Raw genomic sequence first — 24,265 nt, forward strand, 5'->3', positions numbered from 1 at the left:
ACACACACAAAGCCACTAGGATATTTGAGGGCTCACCCCTGGGGCCTGCCAGTTCTCTTCATCTGCAAGCCGAGGAGTTAGATCCTGGACGTTTGCTGGGGCTCCTCTCTTCACCAGCACAAAGGTTTTAAATGAAGTCGTAACAAGTAGTTACCTGGGGCTGGCAGATCCCAGGTGATCTGAAACTGGGCAAGGGCCCAGCGAACGGGCTGTGGGGAATACGCTGAGCAGGGCTGCAGGGTACCTGCTGCTGAGTGCAGCCGGGTTATTAGCACTCCCTGGCCCAGGGGAGGCCTCTGTTCTCAGCACTAATTGGAAGAGGAGCATCTCTGGGGGCTGCTAATTCACTTAGGCCTGAGTGCCAAGCGGCTGTGCTGGGGACTGAGGGGATTTCCCCGGCTCCCAGATGCAGCTGTTAGCAATTAACGGTTGGGGGGGAGCCGCCGGCTCCGGGAGGCTGCGCGTGGCTCCAGAGGCCAGGCTGCTGCAGGCCGGCTCGGCTCGTGGGGGTCCGTGGGCCTGGGGCAGTGCTGAGCAGAGAAGGGGAAGGCCCGGCCCTGTTTAACCCTGTCCCTGCTGCTTGCAGGTAGCCTCTTCTCCGGCCTCCTGCCACAGGTTCCTTGCCGAGCCGGGAGAGCCGGCTTAGCCATTGCACCTGGCCCCATCACTCACCACGGGACAGGTGGTGCCCCCGGTGTCTGCAGCTGCACTTCCCAGGGGGATGCAGTAATTCTAAGGCCCCTGGACTATCCCAGAGACCCATCCCTGCCCTGCCCCCAGCTCCACCCTGGGTGGGACCTCCCAGCCCACCCGGCTCCCCTTCCACAGCCAGCCTGGAGAGCTGCTGCTTCCCGGGGTACCCTCAGGGCGACAGATCCACAGGTCTGGACTCTCCAGTCAGAGCCCGCCCCTCCGCAGGACACACCTGACTGCAATGCATGCTGGGACCTGTAGTCCCCTTGGGCCTCACCTCTTGATCTGCTCCAAAGGAAGCCGAAGCCTAGGGTTCCTGCCCTGCTGCCCCTGGAGCTCCCTGGTCAGGCAGAGTCACCGGCCCTGGGGCCCAGGGTTTGGTTAACCCCTCTGCTGCTGCATTTGAAGGCTCTGGGACCCTCAGAGTTGCGCTGGGCGAGACCCCTGCATGCTCCCGGGATGGGCGCAGCTGCACGAGGGTGACGGTGCTCCCACGCGCCAGGCTGACTCCCCTCAATGGAAAGTCTCTTGTTGATTTCGCTCCGGACTCAGGCCGCGTCTGCGTTACAGAGCCCCACGAACTCAGCGATCTGAAGAGACGGGGGCTGAGAGTAGGTGGGGGTTGGGCCCTTGGTTGGGTCTCTGAAGAAGGGCTGGCAAGTTTGGGACTGGAGCCAGCTACATGTCAGCCAACGGCTTTGAACAGGAGATGCTAACGTGTTGCCCGTCCTGTGGCTGATCAGGGAACAGGCCACTTTGTGACATCACAAGAGCAGGAGACGGGAGCCATTGAAAGGGGATTTTTTAGCCAGACTATTTCAAATGGGTGGGGGCTGTTCGCTACCGTGAACCCTGGTTAACTCCAATGCCTGACACACACTTGGGACAAAGCTGGTCTTTGGTAAAGATTCCACACTATGCTGCTCCGAGCCGTCCTGCAAAACCAGACGTGATGCTCCTGGTATTTCTGAGGGAAAAACCGAGTGGATTCCCTCCCCTGCTCTCTTTTTTAACCCTTTCAGGGCCCCTTCGCGCAGCACGAAACAGCAAAACCAGAAACAAATGCAATCGAAACAAACCAGTGTAACCGGTGACCGTGCCGCAGCAGCTCAGCGAGAAGAGGGCTGGGTCCCTTTGGGCCCGGGAGGCCAGTGCTGGGGGGGGGGTGGCCCCATGCTCCAAACAGCAGGGATGAAATCCCCGACCCAGCCTTCCTCCATTGCAAGCAGATACGCTGAGCTCCGGGCACTCTCCAGGGAGGGGACCTGTTGGGGGCGAGACCCTGACGCCCTTGTCTGTTCTGCCTGACCAGTCAACCCAGGGCATTTGCCAAAGTCCCCTCTGCTGTTGATTAGCATTGCCGCACTATACCTGTTGTCCTCCACCCCAGAGGTGGCTGCATCCCAGGATGCCCTGGGACATGCTTTGGGCTAGGAGGTGATGGGCACACGGAAAATGTTCCTATTCTGGGCAATGACCTTTGGCCGCCACTGAAGGGTGACAATGGACTCTTGCAGGGAGGCCCAGGCTGGCCGGTGGGGCTGGCTCGGCTCCAGGGGTGGCTCATTTCTGCTCCCTCCGGGGGCACCAGCCAATGACCAGACCCTCCTGTAGGGAACCCTTGAAATCACGTTTATTCACAGAGCAGCACTTTCCTGGGGAGGTGCCTGGCCAGCAGGGTCTGCAACGTGAACTCCTTCTCTGTGAGTCTCCTTTTACTCCCGTCACAGCTGCGGCTCCACCCAGCCCATTCCCCCGACCCCAGCCAGCCGGGGCTACTCACAGTGGGATCCGCGTTACCTCCACAATCAGTGTGAACTTAGGGTCATTATTTCACATGTAGGATCTGGACCTTAAACAAGAGCTGCAGGTCGGGATTGAGGGGCACCGGCAGCACTCGGGGGGGGACCAGGACTAGGCTAGCAGGGGGCTGTGGGTCAGGACTGGGGGGCACCGGCAGAGCTGTGGTGGCAGGGGGGGGTGATCACAGGTGCCCGCCAAGGTGCTGGTTGGTCAGTGCCGTCCCCCCACACCCTGAGCTTGCCGAGAAGGGGAGATGCCCTGGGATGCTGCATGTCCGTCAGTCCGTGGGGGGAGTGGGGAGCCCAGCCCTGAACCCCGGCCCTGCCGGTGGCGGTGACTGCGTGGCGATGGCTTCGTCCCCTCCTGGGATGGCGACAAACCCAGCGGGCAGGGCACGACGTGTCAGCGGGGCCCTGGCCAGCCGGGCGGGTCGGTGGAGGGGAGCCCATAGGAGAACTGGCTGTGGCGCCCGCAGGCCAGGAAGTCGGCTCCGTGTGCAATGCAGCACGTCCAGATCTACGGGGTGCGAGAGGGAAACCAGCTGAGCTGCTGATTGGGGCAGGGCGCTGGGCTGGGGGGGACGGAGCAGCCTGAGGTGTTGGAGCAGGGGGGGGAGACGACCTAGTGACCCCCACGCGCTCTCTGCCCCAGAGTCCAGCCTGCGCAGTGAGATCAGAGCCCCTGACCTGAGCCACGCTCCAGAGCCCACCACCGACTGGGGCCTGGGGCTGGAGAATGTGGCAGCTGGTTCTGATTCGCCCCGGGTTAGGGTCTGCCCGTCTCTGCCCAGCCCCTGGCCCCGCTCTGCAGGCAGCAGGTGCCCCTGAAAACCCAGTGGGTGCGAGCAGGGGCTGCCCAATCTGGCTCTGATCACTGGGGCTGCTGCTGTGAGGGGTCCCCCCATTGTTCCCCATCTGACCAGTAGGGGGGTCCCCTTTGGGGTCGCTGGGGGGGGACATGAGGTGCACGGCTTGGCAGAGAACTCCCAGGACCTGAGCCCGCCCCAAGTGCTCACAACCCCCCCTCCCAGCCCAGGGCCGATCCCCCAGCCCTGGAGCACAGGCCGCGCCCCCGGCTGCCCTACCAGGTAGGCGGTGAAGGCCACGTAGCCGGCCAGCACGAAGGCCAGGGGGATGTAGTAGGCAATGCTGCCCAGCGTAGGGATGTAGATCACCACGAAGTAGAGGTTAATGGCGCAGATCAGCCCGGTGATGAGGATCATCAGCACCTTCCCGACACTGCGGAGACCAGAGCACCCGTGAGCCCGGCCTGGCCCCCTCCCGCCCGCTGTCTGGGTGGGGGTCCAGCCTCTCTGACTCCGCATGGGCTGGTCCCGCTCCGCCCGGCCTCTTGGCCCGTGCAGGGGGTGCACCAGTGCGGGAGGGTCTGACGCACGGCTGAGCCTGCCTGTGCAGGGCCGTGCACGAGGGCCGTGCGCCAGGGCATAGCTCCCGTGCCCTGTGCTGCCAGCCTGGCCAGCTCATGGCAAGCACGGCCTGCCCACCTGCGACCCTCCCGCCCACCCCAGCCACGCGATTGGCTGAAGGATGCCCCGCCCCCAGGTCCTGACAAACCCCTGCTTTTTAATTTCAGCATTTGGGGGGATCTGGACGCCGGGCGCCCCCAGCCGTCGGCCCGGCGGAGAGGTGGGACCCCCAGGCCCGGGCCGATACTCACATGCCGTTGGTGAACTCCTGCATGAGCGGCCGCATGCTGGTGAAGGTGAGAACTGGGAGGACGGCGAAGGGGAGCTGCAAGGCAGAGGGGCAGGGTGAGAGGGGAGGGGACCCTGCTCCCAGGTACCTGCCCCCACCCCCCATTACCACGTCTGGGCCCCCGCTTGCCCCGAATCAGCTGTGGCCAAGGTCCAGGCCCGGCTCTCACCAGGATGCTCTGCAGCACGTTGAGAAGGTCGTTCATCCCCGTCAGGTGGCTGACGTCCTTGAAGGCGGCGATGAAGACGGTGGGCAGGATGGCGAAGGAGCGAGTGAAGAGCACGCGGACAAAGCGGGACCAGCGGAGCTGCAGGAACCCCTGGGGACGGAAAAGGGGGGACGCCCTGTCAGTGAGTGACACTGACGTCTCTTGGGAAAAGAGAAGCCAGAGAGGGGACATGAGAGCAGTTTTCAGGTATCTAATAGGGAGTCACGAGGGGACAGGACAAGACGCAATGGGCTTAAACTGCAGCAAGGGAGGGTTAGGTTGGACATTAGGAAAAAGTTCCTGACTGTCAGGGTGGTTAAACACTGGAATAAATTGCCTAGGGAGGCTGTGGAATCTCCATCTCTGGGGATATTTAAGAGCAGGTTAGAGAAATGTCTGTCCGGGATGGTCTAGACAGTATTTGGTCCTGCCGTGAGGGCAGGGGGCTGGACTCGATGACCTCGCGAGGTCCCTTCCGTCCTAGGATCCAGGAATCTCTGAATGATGCCGGGGGCCTGACGCTGCAGGGACACTGTGGGGGGAGAGGCCCCTGGAGCCGGATCGGCCCCTGGCAATGGCTGGACTGGCAACGTCCAGAGATCGAAACCCAGGAGATTGGCCCCAAAACTCACGCGAGTTTTCAAAGCGATTCTGCTGCGTTTTTCTGGGCAGGGTCTTGATGTTTGGACTCCCCCGGGCGTGGGACAATCTCCTGCCTGCGCTGGAGACAGCGATTTTTGGCCCCGGTTGCAGGAGCTCCGACTCCCACCTCCGTCTGTCTCCTGCCCAGCCATTAATCCTGTCCCCCATCAGTTCTCCCCTCAATTCACCCCCCCGGTCAGCCCCTCAGCCCCCATCACTGCCAAGGCCTCAGTTCAGCCCCCGCTACCCGATCACCCCCCACCACCCTCAGTTCACCCTCCCAGCGCACTCCAGTGCTCAGAACCCACCAGCAATACAGCCCCCCCCCCGGCACGATTAATTCCCGAGAGTCTGCAATGGGAGCAGAGGACACGCCCTGCCCTGCAGGATCGGGCCGTCCAGCCTGGAACGGCCTGTGCTGAGTAGACACCCCCCCCTTAACCCCCCAGCCCCAGGGGCTCAGCGCAGAATAGCGAGCTGCCTTTGCTCCTGCCCCCTGGTGGGGAGGGACGGCGCTGCCACCAGGAGCAAGGCTGGGCTTCACACACAGGTGAACTAGGCTCCTCGCCCACCCCCAGGGGTCACCCCGCCCAGGGAACGCGGGTTAAAGCGCCTGCTCGCCGGCCACGGCCACACTGGGTTAGCGAACACGGGAGAGGACCCGTGTTTCAAAGCATCCCCTCGTCGCCTGGGGACGGCACGGCCACGTGAGCAAGGGTCTTGCTCGGGACAGCAAGGCCTGGCCCTGCATTAGGAAATGCGGAAGGAGCTGCGGGTCGGGATTATGAGGCACTGGCAGAGTTGGGGGGGTAGCCCAGGGGGCTATGGATTGGGATTATGAGGCACTGGCAGAGTTGGGGGGAGCCCAGGGGGCTGTGGATTGGGATTATGAAGCACTGGCAGAGTTGGGGGGGAGCCGAGGGGGCTGTGGATTGGGATTATGAAGCACTGGCAGAGTTGTGGGGGAGCCCAGGGGGCTGTGGATTGGGATTATGAAGCACTGGCAGAGTTGGGGGGGAGCCCAGGGGGCTGTGGATTGGGATTATGAGGCACTGGCAGAGTTAGGGGCGGGGGAGCCCAGGGGGCTGTGGATTGGGATTATGAAGCACTGGCAGAGTTGGGGGGGAGCCCAGGGGGCTGTGGATTGGGATTATGAAGCACTGGCAGAGTTGGGGGGGAGCCCAGGGGGCTGTGGATTGGGATTATGAGGCACTGGCAGAGTTAGGGGCGGGGGAGCCCAGGGGGCTGTGGATTGGGATTATGAGGCACTGGCAGAGTTGGGGGGGGGAGCCCAGGGGGCTGTGGATTGGGATTATGAGGCACTGGCAGAGTTAGGGGCTGGGGGAGCCCAGGGGGCTGTGGATTGGGATTATGAGGCACTGGCAGAGTTGTGGGCGGGGGGAGCCCAGGGCTGGGCTAGCGGGGAGGGGCTGCGGGATTGAAGGGCACAGGCCGAGCTGTACGCGAGGGGCCGTTATTCACATGGTTCCGTCCTCTCTGCGCTCTCCCCGGCTCTAACGCTTCGTCTCCGCCTCCCCCAAAGCGTCCGAGTCATTCACAAGTTTTAGGAAAAACAAACCGAACTCGGCTGTTAAATGTTTCCATTACTGGGGAAAGCGCGGGGCCAGGTGCCTGATGCCCCGACACCAACCCCCACTGGCCCCGTGCAGCGGATGTGCCAGCCGACGTGGTCTACAGAGCAGGAAGGCTGGTTCTCGGAGCTGCCAGGACAGGGAGAAATCGCTGCGTGCGGGGCTGGACGCGCAACCCTTTGCTGGGGTTCGGTCTGTGCAGTCCCCCCAGCCAGCCCTAGATGTCACCGCGATACTGGAAAGCTGGGCAGTACGTTAGTCAATACATAACATGGTCTCGGGTAAGTTCCTCTCCCCCGGTGCAAAGACTGCAGCCTAGCGACAAGCTCCAGACCCAGAGACTGCTTGAGTGGCTGCTGAAATGCAGCTGCCTCCGGGGTGGAGCGCAGGAGCAGCGCACAACAACTCAGCCCACGACAGGTCTGAAGAGGGGAGGTGGCGGGTTGATGTCTCGAAGTGAAGGCTCAGTCAGTGGGAGTTTTGGGGAGGCGACCTGAGTTCTCAGACTGGAATTTGCAGAAAACTCCTGGGAATTGCAAGCGATCAGGGTCCTCCTTTCACCCTGCCTTTGCGCCTTAGCATTCCCGCCAGCCTACAGACACTTCCATCTGCTTATCCTGGGGAAGGGGCTGAGGAGAAGAGGAGCGAACTCCCGATAACCCCCCTGTGGTTTTTCCCCTACGGAGCCGTGCCAGGCACCCAGGCAGCAAGCCGAGGAGTGTGGTATAAATGCCTAGGTTAGGGGGAGAGAGACAGACCCCAGCAAGCGCTTCCAGTAGGGGACAGAGAGCGGGCAGGCATGGGGGCATGTACTCTAGCTCCATCCCAAGCTTCCAGAGCAGCCAGATGTTTCTGGTAAGAGGATCAGCAGTGAAAGAGTTAAACGGTGCGGCTGTTGGTGTCATTAGACTCCAGAGTTAACACCCCATTGGGGAGAATGGGGCAGTTCACACCTGGCTCAGTGACGTGGTTGGAAGCAGGCTCTCTGCAGACTCAGGCAGGCAGCAGGGTCACAGCTGGAAGTTTCTCTTTGCAGCAGTAAGGGCCCCCGGCCGGTACCAACCCAGCCCAGCCCCCGTCTCTCACCTCCATGACAAACTGCCCAGCGTAGGTCCCGGTCATGGTGGAGCTCTGCCCTGCTGCCAGAATCCCGATGGCCCAGATGTAGAGAGCAACGGAGCCGAAGTAACAGCCCAGAATGACGCCCTGAAGGGGGACGGAGCAGAGCCTATGTTAGCAGGGCCCAAAGCGGGACCCCAAGCCCTCCCGTGTGGGGTGGGGCCAGGCTGGCAGGTCGGGGCAGCGGGAGGCTGCTCAGCAGTAACCCCTCGGTCCGGCTCTCAGCGATGGGCGGGGTGGGGTACGACGGGTGGGGGAAATAGAAGGGACCCTGATGGCTCCAGCAGGGACCCGGGAGAGGATTGTGGGCACCTGAAGGCTGAGGCCGGTGCAGGGGGCACTGCCAGAAAAAGAGCCCCCGCGTCCCCACCCCGGCGGCCCAGCCCCCGCTCCCGGGGCAGGGGGGTGTCTGTGCCCCCGACTCACCCCTTGGTAGATGTCCACGGAGACCGTCTCGTTGTTCCTGGGGAAGATGGGGGCGTACTGGCTGACGCTGCTGTTGGCGCAAACGTTGTACTGAAACACAGGGGTGCGGGACCCACCGGTCAGGAGCCTGCCTGGCAAATGACCTCGCGGGAGCGGGGGCCAGAGGGCACTGGCAGGGGCAGGAGGGCCCTGGCAGGGGGCCGGAGCAGGCTGGCCCCACAGCGGGCTGAGCAATCAGCTGACCCCGCCTCCCGCCCTTAATGCTGCCCGGGGCTGAGCGTGCGAGGGGGGACCAGCCCCGCCTGCAAGAGCCCATCAGATCCCGGGGGCCGGTGGCCCCAATCGCTGCTGGGCGGGTGCGCTCCCTGCTGCCCTCTGGTGCCCGCCATGAGTCAGCTGTGTATCAGCTCCCCCTAGTGGCGGGAGGTGGGGGTAGAGGCCTGGCTTTTCAGCGCGGAAGGTCGAGAGTTCTAGTCCCCGGGGAGCTGGAGCTGGCCGTTGCTAGGGGCTCTGGTGGGGCAGTAAGATTTAAACTCAGCTGAAGATGATCACAGAGCCTCTCGCACCCCCGCTGGTGCCAGGGGTGGGAGGCGTGTAGGGCTCAGGTGCTGCCCCCCGCTGGAGCTGCTGGGAAGTGCAGGCCCGCCGGCGGCTCATCAGAGAGGGTGGTGGGACGCGGGGCCTGGTGTGGGGGAGAAGGCCCGCCCCTGCCCCCCGGTGGCGGGACTCACCACGTCCTGGTTGGTGCGGTGGTAGAAGGCCTGGCCGAAGACGGCCATGACGAAGAGGTTGATGAGGAAGGAGACGAAGAGGGCGATGCAGGACTCGATCAGGAAGTACTTGTTGGCCTCGCTCACCTCCTGCCTCCGGGAGCGCGTCACTTCGCGGGTCTGGGTGGGGCACACAGCAGGGGGCAGCGTCACGCCGCTGGCTGGCCGGGGCGGGGGGCAGCTCTCTGGGGAGCCCTGAGCCCGTGGCGGGGATGCTCATGGGGCAGGGGGTGGGGGGCAGCCTGGGGCTTGACGCCCCACCCAGCTGGGCGGAGGAGCCAAGCATCTGTTTCCTGTTCCCAGGGTGCTGCCCTGGGTCCCCCCCCCGCTCCCACATACGGAGTATCCACCCCCTGGCTTCGCGCTCCGGTCCCCAGCTGGAGCAGGGGCTGGGAGTGCAACAGCGCCCCCGCTGGCAGGTCCAGGTATTGCACCCATGGCCGCCTCATGCCGCTGATGGCCGACTCCACATGCCTGCATCTGTAACTTCCACTCCGTGCATCTGACGAAGTGTGTGTGTGGGGGGAGTTCACCCACGAAAGCTTCTGCCCAAATAAATCTGTTAGTCTGTAAGGTGCCACCGGACTCCTTGTTGGTTTTGTGACTCCATCATGCGCACACGGGGCCCCCTGTGGGTTACGGAAGTGCCCCCCAGGAGGAAGGGGGAAGGCAGCTGAGCCCTCACCTTGACCAGGGAGGAGTGGAGGTAGATGTTGTGCGGCATGATGATTGCGCCCACGATGCCCACGGCCTGCAGCAGCTCCTCCCGCCCGCAGCCGCGGCAGTAGGGGAAGAATAGGCCCTTCAGCACCTCCGTCTGGGCAGGCCGTACCACCACGTACTGGGGACAGGGGAGAGCGAGTGAGGAGGAGCAGGGCTCCGGCACCCCGGCCCTCTCTGCCCTTGTCGGCGGTGCTAACGCCGGCCGGCCGGGCAAAGCAGCAGTGAGTGAGCCAGCCCCCGAACAGTCCCCCTCCCCAGCTCCATGACACAGGAGTCCCCGCCGGGCCGGACGAGGTCACGGCAGCTCCGTCACAGCGCACGGCCACAGGAATCCCCACCCCAATCCATGGGGGGCAGAAACACGCCCTAGCCAGGCCGCAGGGCCGACACCCCGAAGCCCACGGGCGCTAGCGATCGCAGGCAGCTGAAAGGCAGCAGCTCCCAAGGAAAAGCATCCGCTGCCACTTCGTTCTCCCTGGAGGCGAGTCTGCCAGCCAAATCCTGATCAGGCCCCCCCCGCGTAGCTTGTGAGACCAACAGGGACCCCCGCCAAAGGAAGGGTTTGCAGCTGATGCACCCTTGTAAAAAGATCGAACTCCCACCCTGCGGGGCTGGAAGCGGCTGTGCTTGGGAGCCGGCCTGTGGAGGTGGCACAAGGGCTGCCCGGGCGAGAGGAAAGACGGGCCCCCGAACGCCTCCCAGAGCAGCAGCGCCGCCCCTCCTGGCTCCAGCACTGAGATTTCCCTTTGGCCAGACGGGTCCGTAAGACCAGATAAGGGCTGCACAAGTGGCCTCTCCGTAACATGGGTGGCTTGGATCCCCACCTCTGCCCTCGCTGAGCACGAGGGCCAGGAACCTAACCAGGTTTCAGCGGGAGCCTGAGAGAGCCATGAACGGGATTAGCTGCTGGGGTTGTCTGTGATAGGAGGCGACTGGACTCCGTCACCCAGTCGGATGTGCCTGTTCTCCCTCAGTCACTGGGGACCTCTGTGGCTTCTCAGCCTGTGATCGCGGCCCCAGGTAGCTCTGTGGTGTGAACTCTGGGCCGTTCCTCCCCTGCTCACGCGCAAGGGCTGGGCAAGGCAGCCAGGAAATGGCCCTTTACCTCGTAGCCAAAGGTCACTGCCATGATAGTGATCAGGAGACCGAAAAAGGCTTCCAGCTTCCGGAGACCTGGAGGAGAAATGGAGACCAGGGGAGCTCCACGGTGCAGCCGTGCTCAGCCAGGCAGCTCCAAGCCAGCCCCTGGGACCAGGCTTGGGGACCATCTCACAGACTCGGAGAATCGAAGGGACCATCGCGATCATCTCGTCTGACCTGCACCTCGCAGGCCACAGAACCTCGCCCACCCACCCTGGAACAGACCCCGAGCGCTGGCTGAGTCCTCAGAGATTGGGCCAAAGACTTCAAGTGACAGAGAATCCACCCTTGGCTCTAGTTCAAACCAGCGAGTGACCCGGGCCCCACGCTGCAGGGGAAGGCGAATCCCCCCCCCCCCAGGGTCTCTGCCAATCTGACCTGGGGGGGAAATTCCTTCCCAGCCCCAAATCTGGCGATTGGTTAGACCCTGAGCATGTGGGCGAGACCCAGCAGCCAGACCCCTGGGAATGAATTCTCTGTAGTGACTCAGGGCTCCCCATCCAGTGTCCCATCCCCGGCCGTCGGGGATATTTCCTGGGAGCAGTCGAAGATGCCATTGTGGGCAGTGTCACCACACCAGCCCCTCCGTACACTTATCGTGCTCGGCCTTGAAGCCAGTTAGGGTTTCTGCCCCCACTGCTCCCCTTGGGAGGCTGCTCCAGAACTGGGAACAAACCTTCCTCCAGTTTCAAGCCAAAGCTTGTTGATGGCCAGTTTATACCCATTTGTTCTTGTGTTCACACTGGTACTGAGCTTAAATAATTCCTCCCCCTTCTTGGTATTTATCCCTCTGATGTATTTGTAGAGAGCGATCACCTCTCCCCTCAGCCCTCGCTTGGTTCGGCTAAACAAGCCGAGTTCTTTGAGTCTCCTCTCGGAAAGCAGGTTTTCCGTTCCTCCGCTCACCCGAACAGCCCTGCTCTGCCCCTGTTCCAGTCTGACTTCATCCTTCTTAAACACGGGAGCCCAGAACTGCACAGGACGTCGCAGATGAGCCTCACCAGTGCCTTGTGTAATGGTACTAACACTTCCCTGTCTCCTGGGAATACCTCGCCTGATACATCCTAGGATCGCATCAGCCTTTTCCACGGCCGCACCACATTGGCAGCTCACAGGCATCCTGTGACGGACCAATACACCCAGGTCTTTCTCTGCCTCTGTCACTTCCAAGTGACCCTGGCAACACCTCCCGACTTTGTGTCATCCGCAAATTTTATTAGCCCAGTCTCACTTTTTGGGCCAAGGTCATTAATGAAAATCAGATTGGTCCCAAGACTGTCCTTTGGTAACCTCCCCCCCGCCCGTCAGTCCCCCTTGCAGATCCATCATGGCCTGTGTGATGCACACCTGTGGTTCCCAACGTGGGCCACGCCGTGCCAGACCCACCTCTCTCCCTCCCTGCCGGCAGCCCCCACGGTGCAGATCTCACCGGGCCACCTGTGACTCCCTTCCCTCCCGCTGGGAGGTTGCTGCCCTCTGACTTGGGTCCTGGCGGGGCTGAGGCCAGGGCGGAGCAGGGAGCGCGGCGGGGAGCTGAGTAGTTTGTTAAGTGTTGAGCTGGTTTTTAGAAAGTCCCAGGAGAGGCCCGGGCTGGGCAGCAGAGCAGCAGGCCTGGTAGCCAAGAGGCAGCTCTGCACTGGGAAAGGGAGCATGAAACTGACTAGAAACAGAGCGTGAAACTGACCAGCCTGGGAAAAGCCTCCTGGTTCTGCAGCTTCTTAACCCAACACCCGCCATGTAAACGGGGCAGGTGGCCCCGGCAGCTCCCCCTCCCCGGCCCGTGGTACCACGAACGTACCGTATTTATCCAGGAAGAGGAAGAAGAGGGTGTCGATGATGGTGATGAGGACTCCGCCCCACAGGGGGATGCTGCGGGGGGAAATCACAGGGGTTACTGCTATGACGAAGCCGGGGGAGGCTCAGTCCCGTGCTGGACAGGCAGCCCGGTTGCTAGAGGAAGGCGAGGGGAGGGGTCGTCTCTGCTTGTGAAAGGCTCAGCTAAGCTTTCGCTTGCTGAGTGACTCTGTCTCCGGTGCACAAGCCTCCAGGGAACGCGACGCGCTGGGGTGATGCCAAGCTCTGGAGCTCTGGCTCGAAGAGGAGGCTGCAGAGGGATGCTGGATTCATAGAGCCTCAGGCCAGAAGGGGCCGTTGTGACCACCTCCTCTGATCTCCTGTAGCCCACAGGACTTTCCTGAATTCACTCCTGTTGGAGCTAGAGTGGATCTTTAGAAGCACATCCCATCCTGCTTCAAACAGGGCCAGCGATGGAGCCCAGCGGGGTTGGGACTTTGGTAACTGGGCTACACAGCTTTGGAGGGGTCTGGCTTGAATGCAGCCTTGTTTGACAGCGACTAAAATCTGTCTCTGGGTCCCGCTTCTAAACCCACAGGAAGTCTCAGGAGAAGGCCCAGGACTGCCAGAGCCTAGATCTGGTGTCTCCGAGTGCAGGCACGGGGCTGAGGGAAGCAGGAAAAGCCCAGCTCTGAGATCTCTAGCTAATCCTGCCTCTCTTAAAACCAGCTGCTCCTGCATTTGGTCCCTGGGTTAGGAATCAGCAGTGCTAACGTGAGGATCCAGCACGCTAGAGGGATCACGTAACCTGCTGGCTGGGTTTGTACCTGGGATGTCACCCAGACAGGATCAGGGACTCACTACTGCTGCAAGCGCGGGGAGCGCTCTGTTAGTGCAGGTGGCAGCTGGGGGCTGAAGGTCGCCGGGGTTCTGGGCCCGGCCCCCCTAGCGCACAGGAGTCATTGTGGCTGCAGCATGGGGGCTCGTTACCGTCCGGCCGAGAGGAGGCTGAAAGCGATGGCCGTCCCGATCACCTCCTGCATGTCGGAGCCAATGATGGCGATCTCGATCATGATCCAGAGCAGCACGCGCGGTACCTGCAGCAAACAGGGCCAGTCAGGAGCCACGGCTGGCGGCCTCGCATTGCCAGGGCCCTCAGAGCACTTTATCAAGCCTCACGACACCCATGTGACCCATGGTATAGACCGGGAAACTGAGGCACAGAGACATGCCCAGAGCTGGGAATAGAACCCAGGAGTCCTGGCTCCCAGTTCTAACAAGACAGCGTCCCGTCCGAGCTGACAATAGACCCAGAGGTCCCCAGTCCCGGTCTCCCCTACTAGACCCCTGCCCAGAGCTGTGAACAGAACCCAGGAGTCCTGGTTGCAAGTTTGCTGCTCTAACCCCAAGCCCCCAGTTCTCCTTGCAGCTGCCTGCTCCTTTGCTACAAGTAGGGAGAATAGGAGGGGTGGGTCAGGGCTGATTTTCTGGGGGGTTGGGGATCATTAAAGAGTCGCCGGTGCGACCTCATGATAACCCCCCCCGGGGTATAATATACGGTTGGATTCCTCACCCCTGACTGCAGGGAGCTCTGACGGGGGAACAGCCTCCCGCTTCCTAAAGGGCTTGTCTGCTCCTGCTGGTCATCTGAGCTACCCGGGAGTGTAGCGAGGTAACCAAATACTCCACTGGACGCTAACCCCACACTCAGGAAGAACCTGGCGCGGCCTCGCTCTGCGTCCCAGCCCCCCGGGCCGTTTGCCCAGGGTTAATTAGGAGTCTCTCTAGCCACGTGTCTTATGGGCTCAGTGGGACCTTAAAGTGTGTATAATTCTCCAGGGAATGATCCCGGCATTCACTGAATGGGCTGGGCTAGCAGGGGCTGCGGGTCGGGAGTGAGGGGCACCGGCAGAGCTGTGTTTGGGGGGAGGAGAACTGGGCTAGCAGGGGGCTGCGGGTCGGGAGTGAGGGGCATCGCAGAGCTGTGTTTGTGGGGAGGAGAACTGGGCTAGCAGGGGGCTGCGGGTCGGGAGTGAGGGGCATCACAGAGCTGTGTTTGGGGGGAGGAGAACTGGGCTAGCAGGGGCTGCGGATCGGGAGTGAGGGGCACCAGCAGAGCTGTGTTTGTGGGGAGGAGAACTGGGCTAGCAGGGGCTGCGGGTCGGGAGTGAGGGGCATCACAGGAGCCCACACTGTGTGTGTGCGTTTGTAAAGCACCGTCCTGCACTGTAGCTGATTCTGTCCAGCACTGCCAGCCCCCCCCACACACACTTTCCTGTGACCCCAAATCCAGCCGAGGGTTTGAAACCCCAAGCTGGCATTTGATGCTGCAAAGCAGGGCACGAGCCTGAGCTGTGGGGCAGGCGACCGAGGCCAGAGGAACCCAGACAAATGGCTGCGGAGCTCCTGTCTCGCCAGCCAACGGGAGCAGCCGGGGGGCTCCACCCGCCGCCCAGCCCCTGCTCGCTGCTCTCCGGACCCCAGATCCGCCCCCAGGTGAGGCTCCCAGCTGCGAGCCGTGTGCCCGCCCGGCGGCTCGCCACTCACCTTTGGGTAGTACTGGTAGCAGACCTCGCCCAGGTCCAGCCCCGTGACGACGCCCAGCCTGATCGCCAGCCGCTGGCACAGCAGCCCCAGGATGGTGGCCCAGAGCAGCACCCACAGCAGCTAGGGCAGGAAGGGACAGGCTGGCAGACCGGGCACAGACAGAGCCTCTCAGCAGGGGCTGCAGGAGCCAGCCCGGCCCAGCCCCTGGAGCTAGCAGGAGACACAAGCTACAGGCCCAGCAAAGCGCCGGCTGATTCACCTAAACACACCAGCCCTGGAAGTCAGTGGTAAAACTCCCATTGACGTCACTGGGGCGGGCCCACGGCCTGCAGGCTGGATGATCTGGGTCGGCGAGGGATCGCCTGGCGCAGGGGGTCTCAGCCAGGGGCCCGGGGCCGCCTAGGGGCCCTCGAGCAGGTTTCCGGGGGGCCGCCAAGCAGGGCCGGCATTAGACGCGGCTGGGAGCCCAGGCAGGGGGCTGAAGCCGAAGCCTGAGCAATGGAGCTCGGTGGGGCCCCGCTTGCTGCCCCCTCACGCCAGGCCTGGCTCGCATATGCAGAAAACCAAGTCTTGGGGCCCGGGTGGGCTGGGGGGGGTTTATAGCATGTTGGCCTCAGAAAGAAAAAGGTTGAAACCCCCCTGGCCTAGGGGTCTGGGAAGGTCCCCTCCATACCCCAGACAGGACTTTGAACCAACCACCGTAGACCCCAAGGAATCCACGCCAGAGCCAGCGTGAGGGGGGGGGGGCTCAGTTGCGTGGGGTGGCTGGGGGGGCTGCACCCCCCCCCTAGCTTGTTACCTGAAGGATCGGTGCTCGCTGGGGGTTATTATGGTAGAGCCTGAAAAGCCCAGACCTGGGCTCATGGCCCCGGAGTGCCAGGTGCTGACAGCCCAAGTGACGGCGGGATGGGTGGGTGGCTGGGCAGAGGGACGGATGAGGGCCAGCGCCACCGAAGTGTTACTCACCCTCAGTGTGGTATTTAGGGTGGGCGAGAAGGACCCAGCGGGTGGCCAAAGGGACCATTCTGACTGGCTGGGGACTCTCCCCCGGGATGGGCTCAGCACAGCTGCTCCTTGAGTGGCACGTACCCCACCCTGTGCTGCCCCAGGTCATGCACCATCTAGCGGCGCCAGCGGGCACAGCCCCCGTCCCCACCGGGCCCCCGGCTCACCTTGAACCCAGCGACGGCCCCGCACTGCAGGTCCGACTCGATGTTCCCGGGGTCCAGGAAGGCGATGCTCATGAGGAACCCGGGGCCGGTGAAAGCCCACAGCTTCCGGAAGCTGAAGCCGGGCTGTGAAGGGAGAGTTGCATCGGCGGTTAGGGCCGAGGGGAAGCAGCCATCGTGAGCCCCTGTCCTGGACTCCCGGCTGCTCAGCGTAGGGGACGTGCGGCTCCGCAGCAGCCGGCGGGATCAATCCCGCTAGGTGGCAGGGGTGGAATGAGCTGGCCCGTGCCAGGCTGGGCGCCGGGCGCTTTAACAGAGCCGAGCAGCAAAGCGGATACGCCCAGATCTCCGAAGCGCTAAGTGCAGAGGAACAGACCAGGCCGGGGTGGCGCGGCTGGGGAGGGGGAGGGGTGGAATTATGGGGTACGCAGGCATGTTGAGTGACCCCCTGAGGGCAGCATCCTGCCACATCCCCCGTCCCACAACCCTCCCCCGGGGCCAGCAGCTGATGAAAGGAAACTGGCTACAACGGCAGAGGCTAGAGACAGGTTCTATTCCCAGAGCACCATCACACGCCCACCCGCGTAGCGGCTCCTCTAACTCGGCTGGCAGAACCTTCTGCTTTCAGGGCCAGCAATCGGGGGTTCGATTCCCCACTACCGCTCAGTGGGGTCCGTGGGGAGGGCCGTGTTACAGCAGCCTGGCAGCCATAGCATAGACCAGGGGTCCCCAACGCGGTGCCCGCAGGCGCCATGGCACCCGCAGGGGCATCTAAATCGCCCACATCCTGTCCGGTGGTCGAGCATCCACCGAAATGCCACCGAATTTCTGTGGCATTTCGGCGGCGACGCCTCTCAATGACGCTGCTGGCCGCAGACAAGCGACATCATCGAGAGGCATCGCCGCTGAAATGCCGCATTTTGGCGGATGCTCGACCGCCACCACGGTCCTTCGTCTGGCGCCTGCCAGACGAAAAGGTTGGGGACCACTGGCATAGACCCTTCCGACGGTGCCAGAGGCGGCTTTGTCTGGTGCCGTAGCAAATCCTCCCCCTCCAGAAGCAGCAGCTCCGCTGACGGACAAATTCTTCCATTGCCCGAGCCGGGCCCGCGAGGGGATTTAGGTCGAGCTAACTATGTCCCACAGGCCTGTGCGTGGCCCCCACGTGCCCCATCCACCCCCGCTTGCTTTTCCCTGACCCATGAGTTCCTTCCACCCCTTCTAGTGCAGGAAGGGGCTCCCCCCGCCCCCGTCTCCCAGTTCCTCTTTCCTAACCCTGGCAGCGCTGGCCGTGGCTGAGGGCAGCATCGCTCTGGTCTCGTGCTCTCACTTTCTCTGGTTCACGCAATGGTGCAGGCCGGAGGAGCTCCAGCCCCGACCACAGCCTGGCCCTGTCCGGGCCACCAGCCCTAGGGTCTATAGGCAAAGGCAGCCCCAACTCCCGGCACCAAGGGGAGATCGGCCCCCTGGACACATGCCCCCACCCCCGCCTGGGGCAAAGGGAGGACACTGGGACAGGCCCCTTTATCATGGATGAAAACAGCTCAAAAGGGATTTTTTTACATGTTTTTTTCTGCTTATTTTTTTGAGCACAGAAAATACCAGGCCTGGCAGCGCTTGTCTCCCCTGCTGTCTGATGGCAAGTTCTCTGGAAAGCCAGAGAGATGCCCTGGGAGCCTCACCTGAAAGGTTGGGCTGTGAAATCTTTCCCCCGCCAGCCGCTCTCCTAGCGACCCTCAGGGCATTTGAGTTCAAGGGGTGGCGAGACCAGCGAGCTGAACAGTCTGAACGAGAATCACCCCCCCGGCCCCAGCGAAGCGGGTTTCACTTCTGCTCGGCGTGCGGTGTCCCAATCCTGCTGCTTCGCCAGGCTCCCAGGAAATGCAGCGGGGCCTGAGTTTGTAATGTCAAGAAATCGCTTCCTTTCAAAACCCCCAAACAAGAGCCAGCCCTGCCCCAGTTCTCAGCACTGCAGGTCACCATCACACTGCAGCCTCCCAGGGGTCCGTCAGCGAAAACCCTGCGCTGCTCTGGTCTCACTCGCGTCCGCCTTGGAAGAACCAGAATGAACCGTCTTCCATTTCGCCGTTCTGGTGTTGGAGAATAGCACTGCAGGCTCGGCTCGGATGGGAGTCACAGGCCAATATGCTGCCCTGATGTCCCCTGTGCCCGGAACCCCCTGCCCCCCCACTGCAGAGGAGCTTTGGGGTCTGTGGATGTCAGTGGGGATGAGGGGAGGCAGCGTGTCCTAGTGGGGAGTGCGCCAATGCAGGCAGCAGGAGACCTAGGGTCTAGTCCTGCTTTTCACTTGCTGGGTGACCTTGGGCCGGTCGCTGCAGAGCACTGTGCCTCAGTTTCCCCATCTGTAAAGTGAGTATAATGCCACTCGCCACCCAGCTTTGAGAGGTAAATAACCGCTCTTGACGAAGGGCGGGTGATTATTATTAGTGACCAGGGCAGCGCTAGCTCACTGTTACAGAGCTCAGCACTTCCATCCAGAGATCTCAAAACACTGCAGCAAAGAAAGCCATGGCACGATCCCGTGTACAGTAGGGGAAACTGAGGCACAAGGGGGCTGTGACTGGCCCACAATAAATAGAACCCGGGCGTCCTGACGACCAGCCTGGTTCCCTATGGACTGGCCTGTCCTGCCTCCCCTGCTATGCTTGTGGCAGTGGGGAGATCAGTCCTCCCTGCCGAGACGCTGGTGGGACCTACCCCTCCCACATCCGGGATGGCGATCTTCTCATCCAGGTACGTCTGATCCCGGTGCGGCTGCGACTCTGGGGGTCCCATCGTGCGGTGGCGCTGGCCCTTCCGATTCTGCTGCTGGGACCTCCCACTGCCTGGGGAAGCCAAAGCAAGGGAGACGTGTCCATTTCGCTCTAGCATCCTCATGGGAAGGCATAACCTGCCCCCCACCCCCGCTGCTCCCACCCTGCAATACTGGAGGTGCCTCGAGAAATCTGTCACCTCATATGCACAGCGGCTCTCACCCCACAGCTGTGGCTTGGCTCCTCTGCTGTGGGGGTGGGCGCAGCGCCCTGCGCCGGGCGCTGCGACCTGGTGCGTGGGGTCACAGCGCCCTCGGGTTTGGCTCGGCAGGGGGGATAATGTGACCTCGCGTGCTGGATCACATCGGTTTGGGTCCTTCTCAAATAGGGAGCCGCCGGGGGGGGGGCAAGTGGGGCAATTTGCCCCAGGCCCCAGGCCATGCAGGGGCCCCCCACGAGAATGTCGGAGGCTCCCCCCTCCCTTTGCCTCCGCCTTCCCCCATCCCCCGCGCCTCAGCGCGCCACGTCCAGGAGCGGCCCTGGACAGCGGCGTGGCTCAGGCCTGAGCTCCTACCGCTCGGAGCCGCGTGGAGAGGGGGTGGGGCTGCGAGCTCAGGTCCCGGCGGAGCCAGGCCGCTGCAGCGCTGTCTGGGGGCCAGGGCAGCTCTGGACGCGGCGCGCTGAGGCTCCGGGAGATCGGGGAGGTGGGAGTAAGCAGCATGGTAAGCGCCTCTGAGCCGGACCCCCCCCCGACCCCCCCAGCCCTGACCCCCAGCTGAGAGCCCAGCTCGAGCCCAGCCCCTCTGAGCCGGACACCCCCCCTGACCCCCCCAGCCCTGACCCCCAGCTGAGAGCCCAGCTCGAGCCCAGCGCCTCTGAGCCGGACACCCCCTGACCCCCCTCAGCCCTGACCCCCAGCTCGAGCCCAGCCCCTCTGAGCCGGACACCCCCCTGACCCCCCCAGCCCTGACCCCCAACTGAGAGCCCAGCTCGAGCCCAGCCTGAACCCCAGCTCGAGCCCAGCCCCTCTGAGCCGGACACCCCCCTGACCCCCCCAGCCCTGACCCCCAGCTCCGAGCCCAGCTCGAGCCCAGCCCCTCTGAGCCAGACACCCCCCGACCCCCCTCAGCCCTGACCCCCCGCTCCGAGCCCAGCTTGAGCCCAGCCCCTCTGAGCCAGACACCCCCCGACCCCCCTCAGCCCTGACCCCCAGCTCTGAGCCCAGCTCGAGCCCAGCGCCTCTGAGCCGGACACCTCCCTGACCCCCCGAGCCCTGACCCCCAGCTCCGAGCCCAGCTCGAGCCCAGCCCCTCTGAGCCGGACACCCCCCCTGACCTCCCCAGCCCTGACCCCCGAACCCCCTCAGCCCTGACCCCCAGCTCTGAGCCCAGCTCGAGCCCAGCGCCTCTGAGCCAGACACCCCCCTGACCCCTCCAGCCCTGACCCCCAGCTCCGAGCCCAGCTCGAGCCCAGCGCCTCTGAGCCGGACACCCCCCTGACCCCCCTTAGCCCTGACCCCCAGCTGAGAGCCCAGCTCGAGCCCAGCGCCTCTGAGCCGGACACCCCCCTGGCCCCCCCCCAGCCCTGTCCTCCAGCTCTGAGCCCAGCCCCTCTGAGCCGGACCCCCCCAGCCCTTCCCAGCCCTAACCCCCATCTCTGAGCCCAGCCCCTCTGAACCGGACAACCCCTGACACCCAGATCTGAGACCAGACCCTCTGATTTGGGCACCCCCTGACCCCATCCCCTTCCCCCCACAGCTCTGAGCCCAGCCCCTGTGAACCGGGCACCCCCTGACCCAGAGCCCAGCTCCCCATCCAGCCCTGGGTAACAGCAACGCCTCCCCCCACCCCACAGGCAGCGACAGCCCATTGGCACCAACCATCACCATCACCCAGCCACAGCCCATTGTGTAATTGCAAATGTAGACAGACCAGTGAAGCATTTAATGTCTTTAAATCATGTATTTCGTGCACACCTCTACCCCCATGTAACGCGAACTCGGCTATAACGCGGTAAAGCAGCGCTGGGAGGGGGGGGGCTGCGCGCTCCGCGGATCAAAGCACGTTCGCTAGAACGCGGGTTCCTCTATAACGCGGTAGGACTTTGTGGCTCGCAGGGCACCGGTTCTCGGGGCAGACGTGTCGTTTCAAAGTATTAACGGTGACTTGCTGACTGTCTTTCACTGGTTAGTTTCTCCATTGCCACACGCAGGAGTCTCTAGAATTGCAGCTTGGGGCCCCCGAAATTCCTTTGCCCCTGAGGCCTCTGGGCGGCCCTGGGGCAGGGTGGGGCCGGTCTCTGCCCCAGGGAGCTAACGGACCGAACAGCCCCTGCCCCGGGGCGGGAGCGGGGAAGGGACGGAGCGGAGCCCGCAGCAGCTGGGCTGGTGCCATTTCCGTCGGGTTCTGCGCTAGTTCTGGGGCGGGAGTTGCTGGATCCTGGAAAGACTCGTGCAGACTCCAGCGGGGGTTGGTCCAGCCCCACGTTAGCACAGGGCAAAGGAGGCGGGGGGGGGGGGGCGGGGCAGGGGGCGGCTGGAGAGGCCGAGGTGGGGCGCTCGGCAGCGGCTGGGGACAAGCAGCTGCTCAGCGGAGCGGAGGGACCAGCGCTGGCGATGCCCTGGGAAGGGGAACTGCAGAGAGAAGTTGGTGGCGCGTCCCTGGCCCTGCAGCTGCCCCCGAGCGGGGAACCGAGACCAGGGCGCGGGGCCCCCGGGCCGGCTGGCAGCCTGCGGGGCGCGCCAGCAAAGGGAGCTCCCGGGGGGCTTCCACCCACCCCCACGTCCCGCCGCGCTTCGCCCAGGGCCGCTCCTGGCCGGTGGGATGCTCCGGTCCAGGGGAGGCGGAGCGCCGCTTCCCAGGCACGGCCCGTGGGTGCGTGGCTGGCACCCAAACCCCGGGGCCCAGAGCGCAGGGAAGGCCCCGGCCCCCAGGGGATGGGCTGCAGGGGTCCCGGCTGGGCTGGGGGCTGTGGGGAGACGGGAGCAGCAGAAGAGCGCAGCGCCCAGCCTGGAGCGCGGAGAGCCGGGGGGAAAGGGGACCCCGGGCCACCTCCCACCCCGGGACCGGCTCCCGTCCAGGCGGCGCCCAGGGGCCCAGCGGGCCGGGGGAGCAGAGGGGGCCCCGGGGATGGGGCTCCGGAGCGGCCCGGCAGGGAGAACGGACGGGTGGGGGGCGCTCACCTGGCTCCGGGGGCGCCATGTGCGCTGGGGTCCGACGGTCCCGATCCGGGGAAAGGAGGGAGGGGCCCGGCCCGGCGCCGCGGAGCCTCCCCGGGGAAAGCAGCGTCCCCGCCGGGCAGCCTGGCCGGCCGGAGGAGCCGAGGAGGAAGTGCCCCAGGCTGGGAGGGAGCCGAGCTTTGTACCTCTCCCCCCCCCACACACACACCCCGCCCCGCCAGCGCTGAGCTCAGGGACGCAGCAGCATCGGGAAGTCCGCACGTGCCTCCCTTTGGGGGGGGGGGGCTGGGATCCTGGCTTGTGGATAAACCGGGGGTGGGGGCGGGAGGGACTGCAGGACTTGAATCCAGCGCCCTTCATCAGCGTCAGATACACACAGAGGCGCTGTGCATGGCAGGGCTCCTGTGGAGCAGCAGGGCAGGGACAGGGACACGCACCTGAGAGCGGCCAGACAAGGGTCCCTCCAGCCTAATGTCCTGGCTGCCCTAGAGGGAATGAACAGAACAGGGAATCATCCAGTGATCCATCCCCTGTCGCCCATTCCCAGCTTCTGGCAAACAGAGGCTAGGGACACCATCCCTGCCCAGCCTGGCTAATAGCCATTGATGGACCTGTCCTCCAGGAACTTCTCTAGCTCTTTTTTGAACCCTGTTCTAGTCTTGGCCTTCACAACATCCTCTGGCGAGGAGTTCCACAGGCTGACAGTGCGCTGTGTGAAGAAATACTTCCCTTTGTTTGTTTGAAACCTGCTGCCTATTAATTTCATTTGGTGGCCTCCAGTTCTTGTGTTATGAGAAGGAGTAAATAACACGTCCTTATCTACTTTCTCCACACCAGTCATGATTTTACAGACCTCTCTCATATCCCCTCTTAGTCGTCGCTTTTCTAAGCTGAATGTCCAGGGCCAGCTCCAGACCCCAGCGCGCCAAGCGCGCGCTTGGGGCGGCATTTTGCCAGCAGGGCGGCAGGCGGCTCCAGCGGACCTTCCGCAGTCATGCCTGTGGGAGGTCCCCCAGAGCCGCAGGACCAGCGACTGGCAGCGCGCCCCCTGCGGCGTGCCGCCCTGCTTGGGGCGGCCAAATTCCTAGAGCCGCCCCTGTGAATGTCCCAGACTTTTTAATCTCTCCTCATAGGGCAGCTGTTCCATCCCCCTAATAATCATTTTTGTTGCCCTTTTCTGAACCTTTTCCAATTCCAATATAACTTTTTTGAGCTGGAACAACCACATCTGCACACAGGATTCAGGATGTGGGCCTACCATGGATTTAGATAGTGGCATTATGATATTTTCTGTCTTCTTATCTATCCCTTTGCTAATGGTTCCCAACACTCTCTTCACTGCACATTGAGCAGATGTGTTCACAGATGTAGCCACCATGACTCCAAGATCTCTGTCCTGAGTGGAAACAGCTAATTTAGATCCCATCATTTTATATGTAGAGTTGGGATTATGTTTTCCAGTGTGCATCACTTTGCACTTATCAACAGTGAATTTAATCTGCCATTTTCTTGCCCAGTCACCCAGTTTTCCCTTTGTAACTCGTCTCAGTCAGCTTGGAACTTATCTTGAGTAATTTTATATCATCTGTAAACTTTGTCACTGTGACGTTGCACTCCATATGGTTATATGAAAATATGCTAATGAGTGTGAATACAATGTAACTGGAATATGCTTCAAGCAAAAGGCCTCTTGTAAGTCATCATTAAAAGCACGTACTACTGAGTGTGGTCATCCTGTTTGTATGAATGTATCACTCTTGGATCTGAAACTAGGAATATGAAATACAACCCTGAGGTTCTATTGTAGTTATGCAAAGTGGGGGCCATTAATGGGGGTCTGGAATCCTGCTGGCTCCCATCAGCTAGGACAATGGGCTGGATGGCTCTGTTTACCTGCAGAGCCAGGCCAGGAAGAAGGAAGGTTGGGGGTCTCGCAGGACATGTGACCATGTCACCTGGTTCTGGAATCCAG

The 24,265-nt window shown here is 62.8% G+C and overlaps 1 protein-coding gene across 2 annotated transcripts; it reads right to left on the reverse strand.

Annotated features, from left to right (window-relative positions):
• Window positions 1–2,129: 2,129 nt before the first annotated feature.
• SLC11A1 (solute carrier family 11 member 1) lies at window positions 2,130–22,420 on the reverse strand. 2 transcript variants are annotated; one of them, XR_006572198.1, is made up of 15 exons: window positions 22,297–22,420; window positions 19,060–19,187; window positions 16,345–16,467; window positions 15,173–15,292; window positions 13,616–13,722; window positions 12,630–12,700; window positions 10,797–10,864; window positions 9,654–9,809; window positions 8,930–9,088; window positions 8,199–8,268; window positions 7,740–7,859; window positions 4,381–4,530; window positions 4,174–4,247; window positions 3,581–3,734; window positions 2,130–3,012 (listed from the first exon to the last, which is right to left on the reverse strand). XR_006572198.1 is itself a non-coding variant. In XM_044978369.1 (15 exons), the coding sequence occupies exons 1-15, from the start codon at window positions 22,313–22,315 to the stop codon at window positions 2,899–2,901; spliced, it is 1,653 nt and encodes a 550-aa protein (XP_044834304.1). In that variant the 5' UTR covers window positions 22,316–22,420; the 3' UTR covers window positions 2,288–2,898. The 2 variants fall into 2 exon arrangements, 1 of the variants encoding a protein (XP_044834304.1); XM_044978369.1 differs by having other exon boundaries at window positions 2,288–3,012; window positions 8,199–8,288.
• Window positions 22,421–24,265: the final 1,845 nt, after the last annotated feature.

The sequence above is a fragment of the Mauremys mutica genome, chromosome 10 (assembly GCF_020497125.1).
Source record: "Mauremys mutica isolate MM-2020 ecotype Southern chromosome 10, ASM2049712v1, whole genome shotgun sequence".
Lineage (NCBI taxonomy): Eukaryota > Metazoa > Chordata > Testudines > Geoemydidae > Mauremys > Mauremys mutica.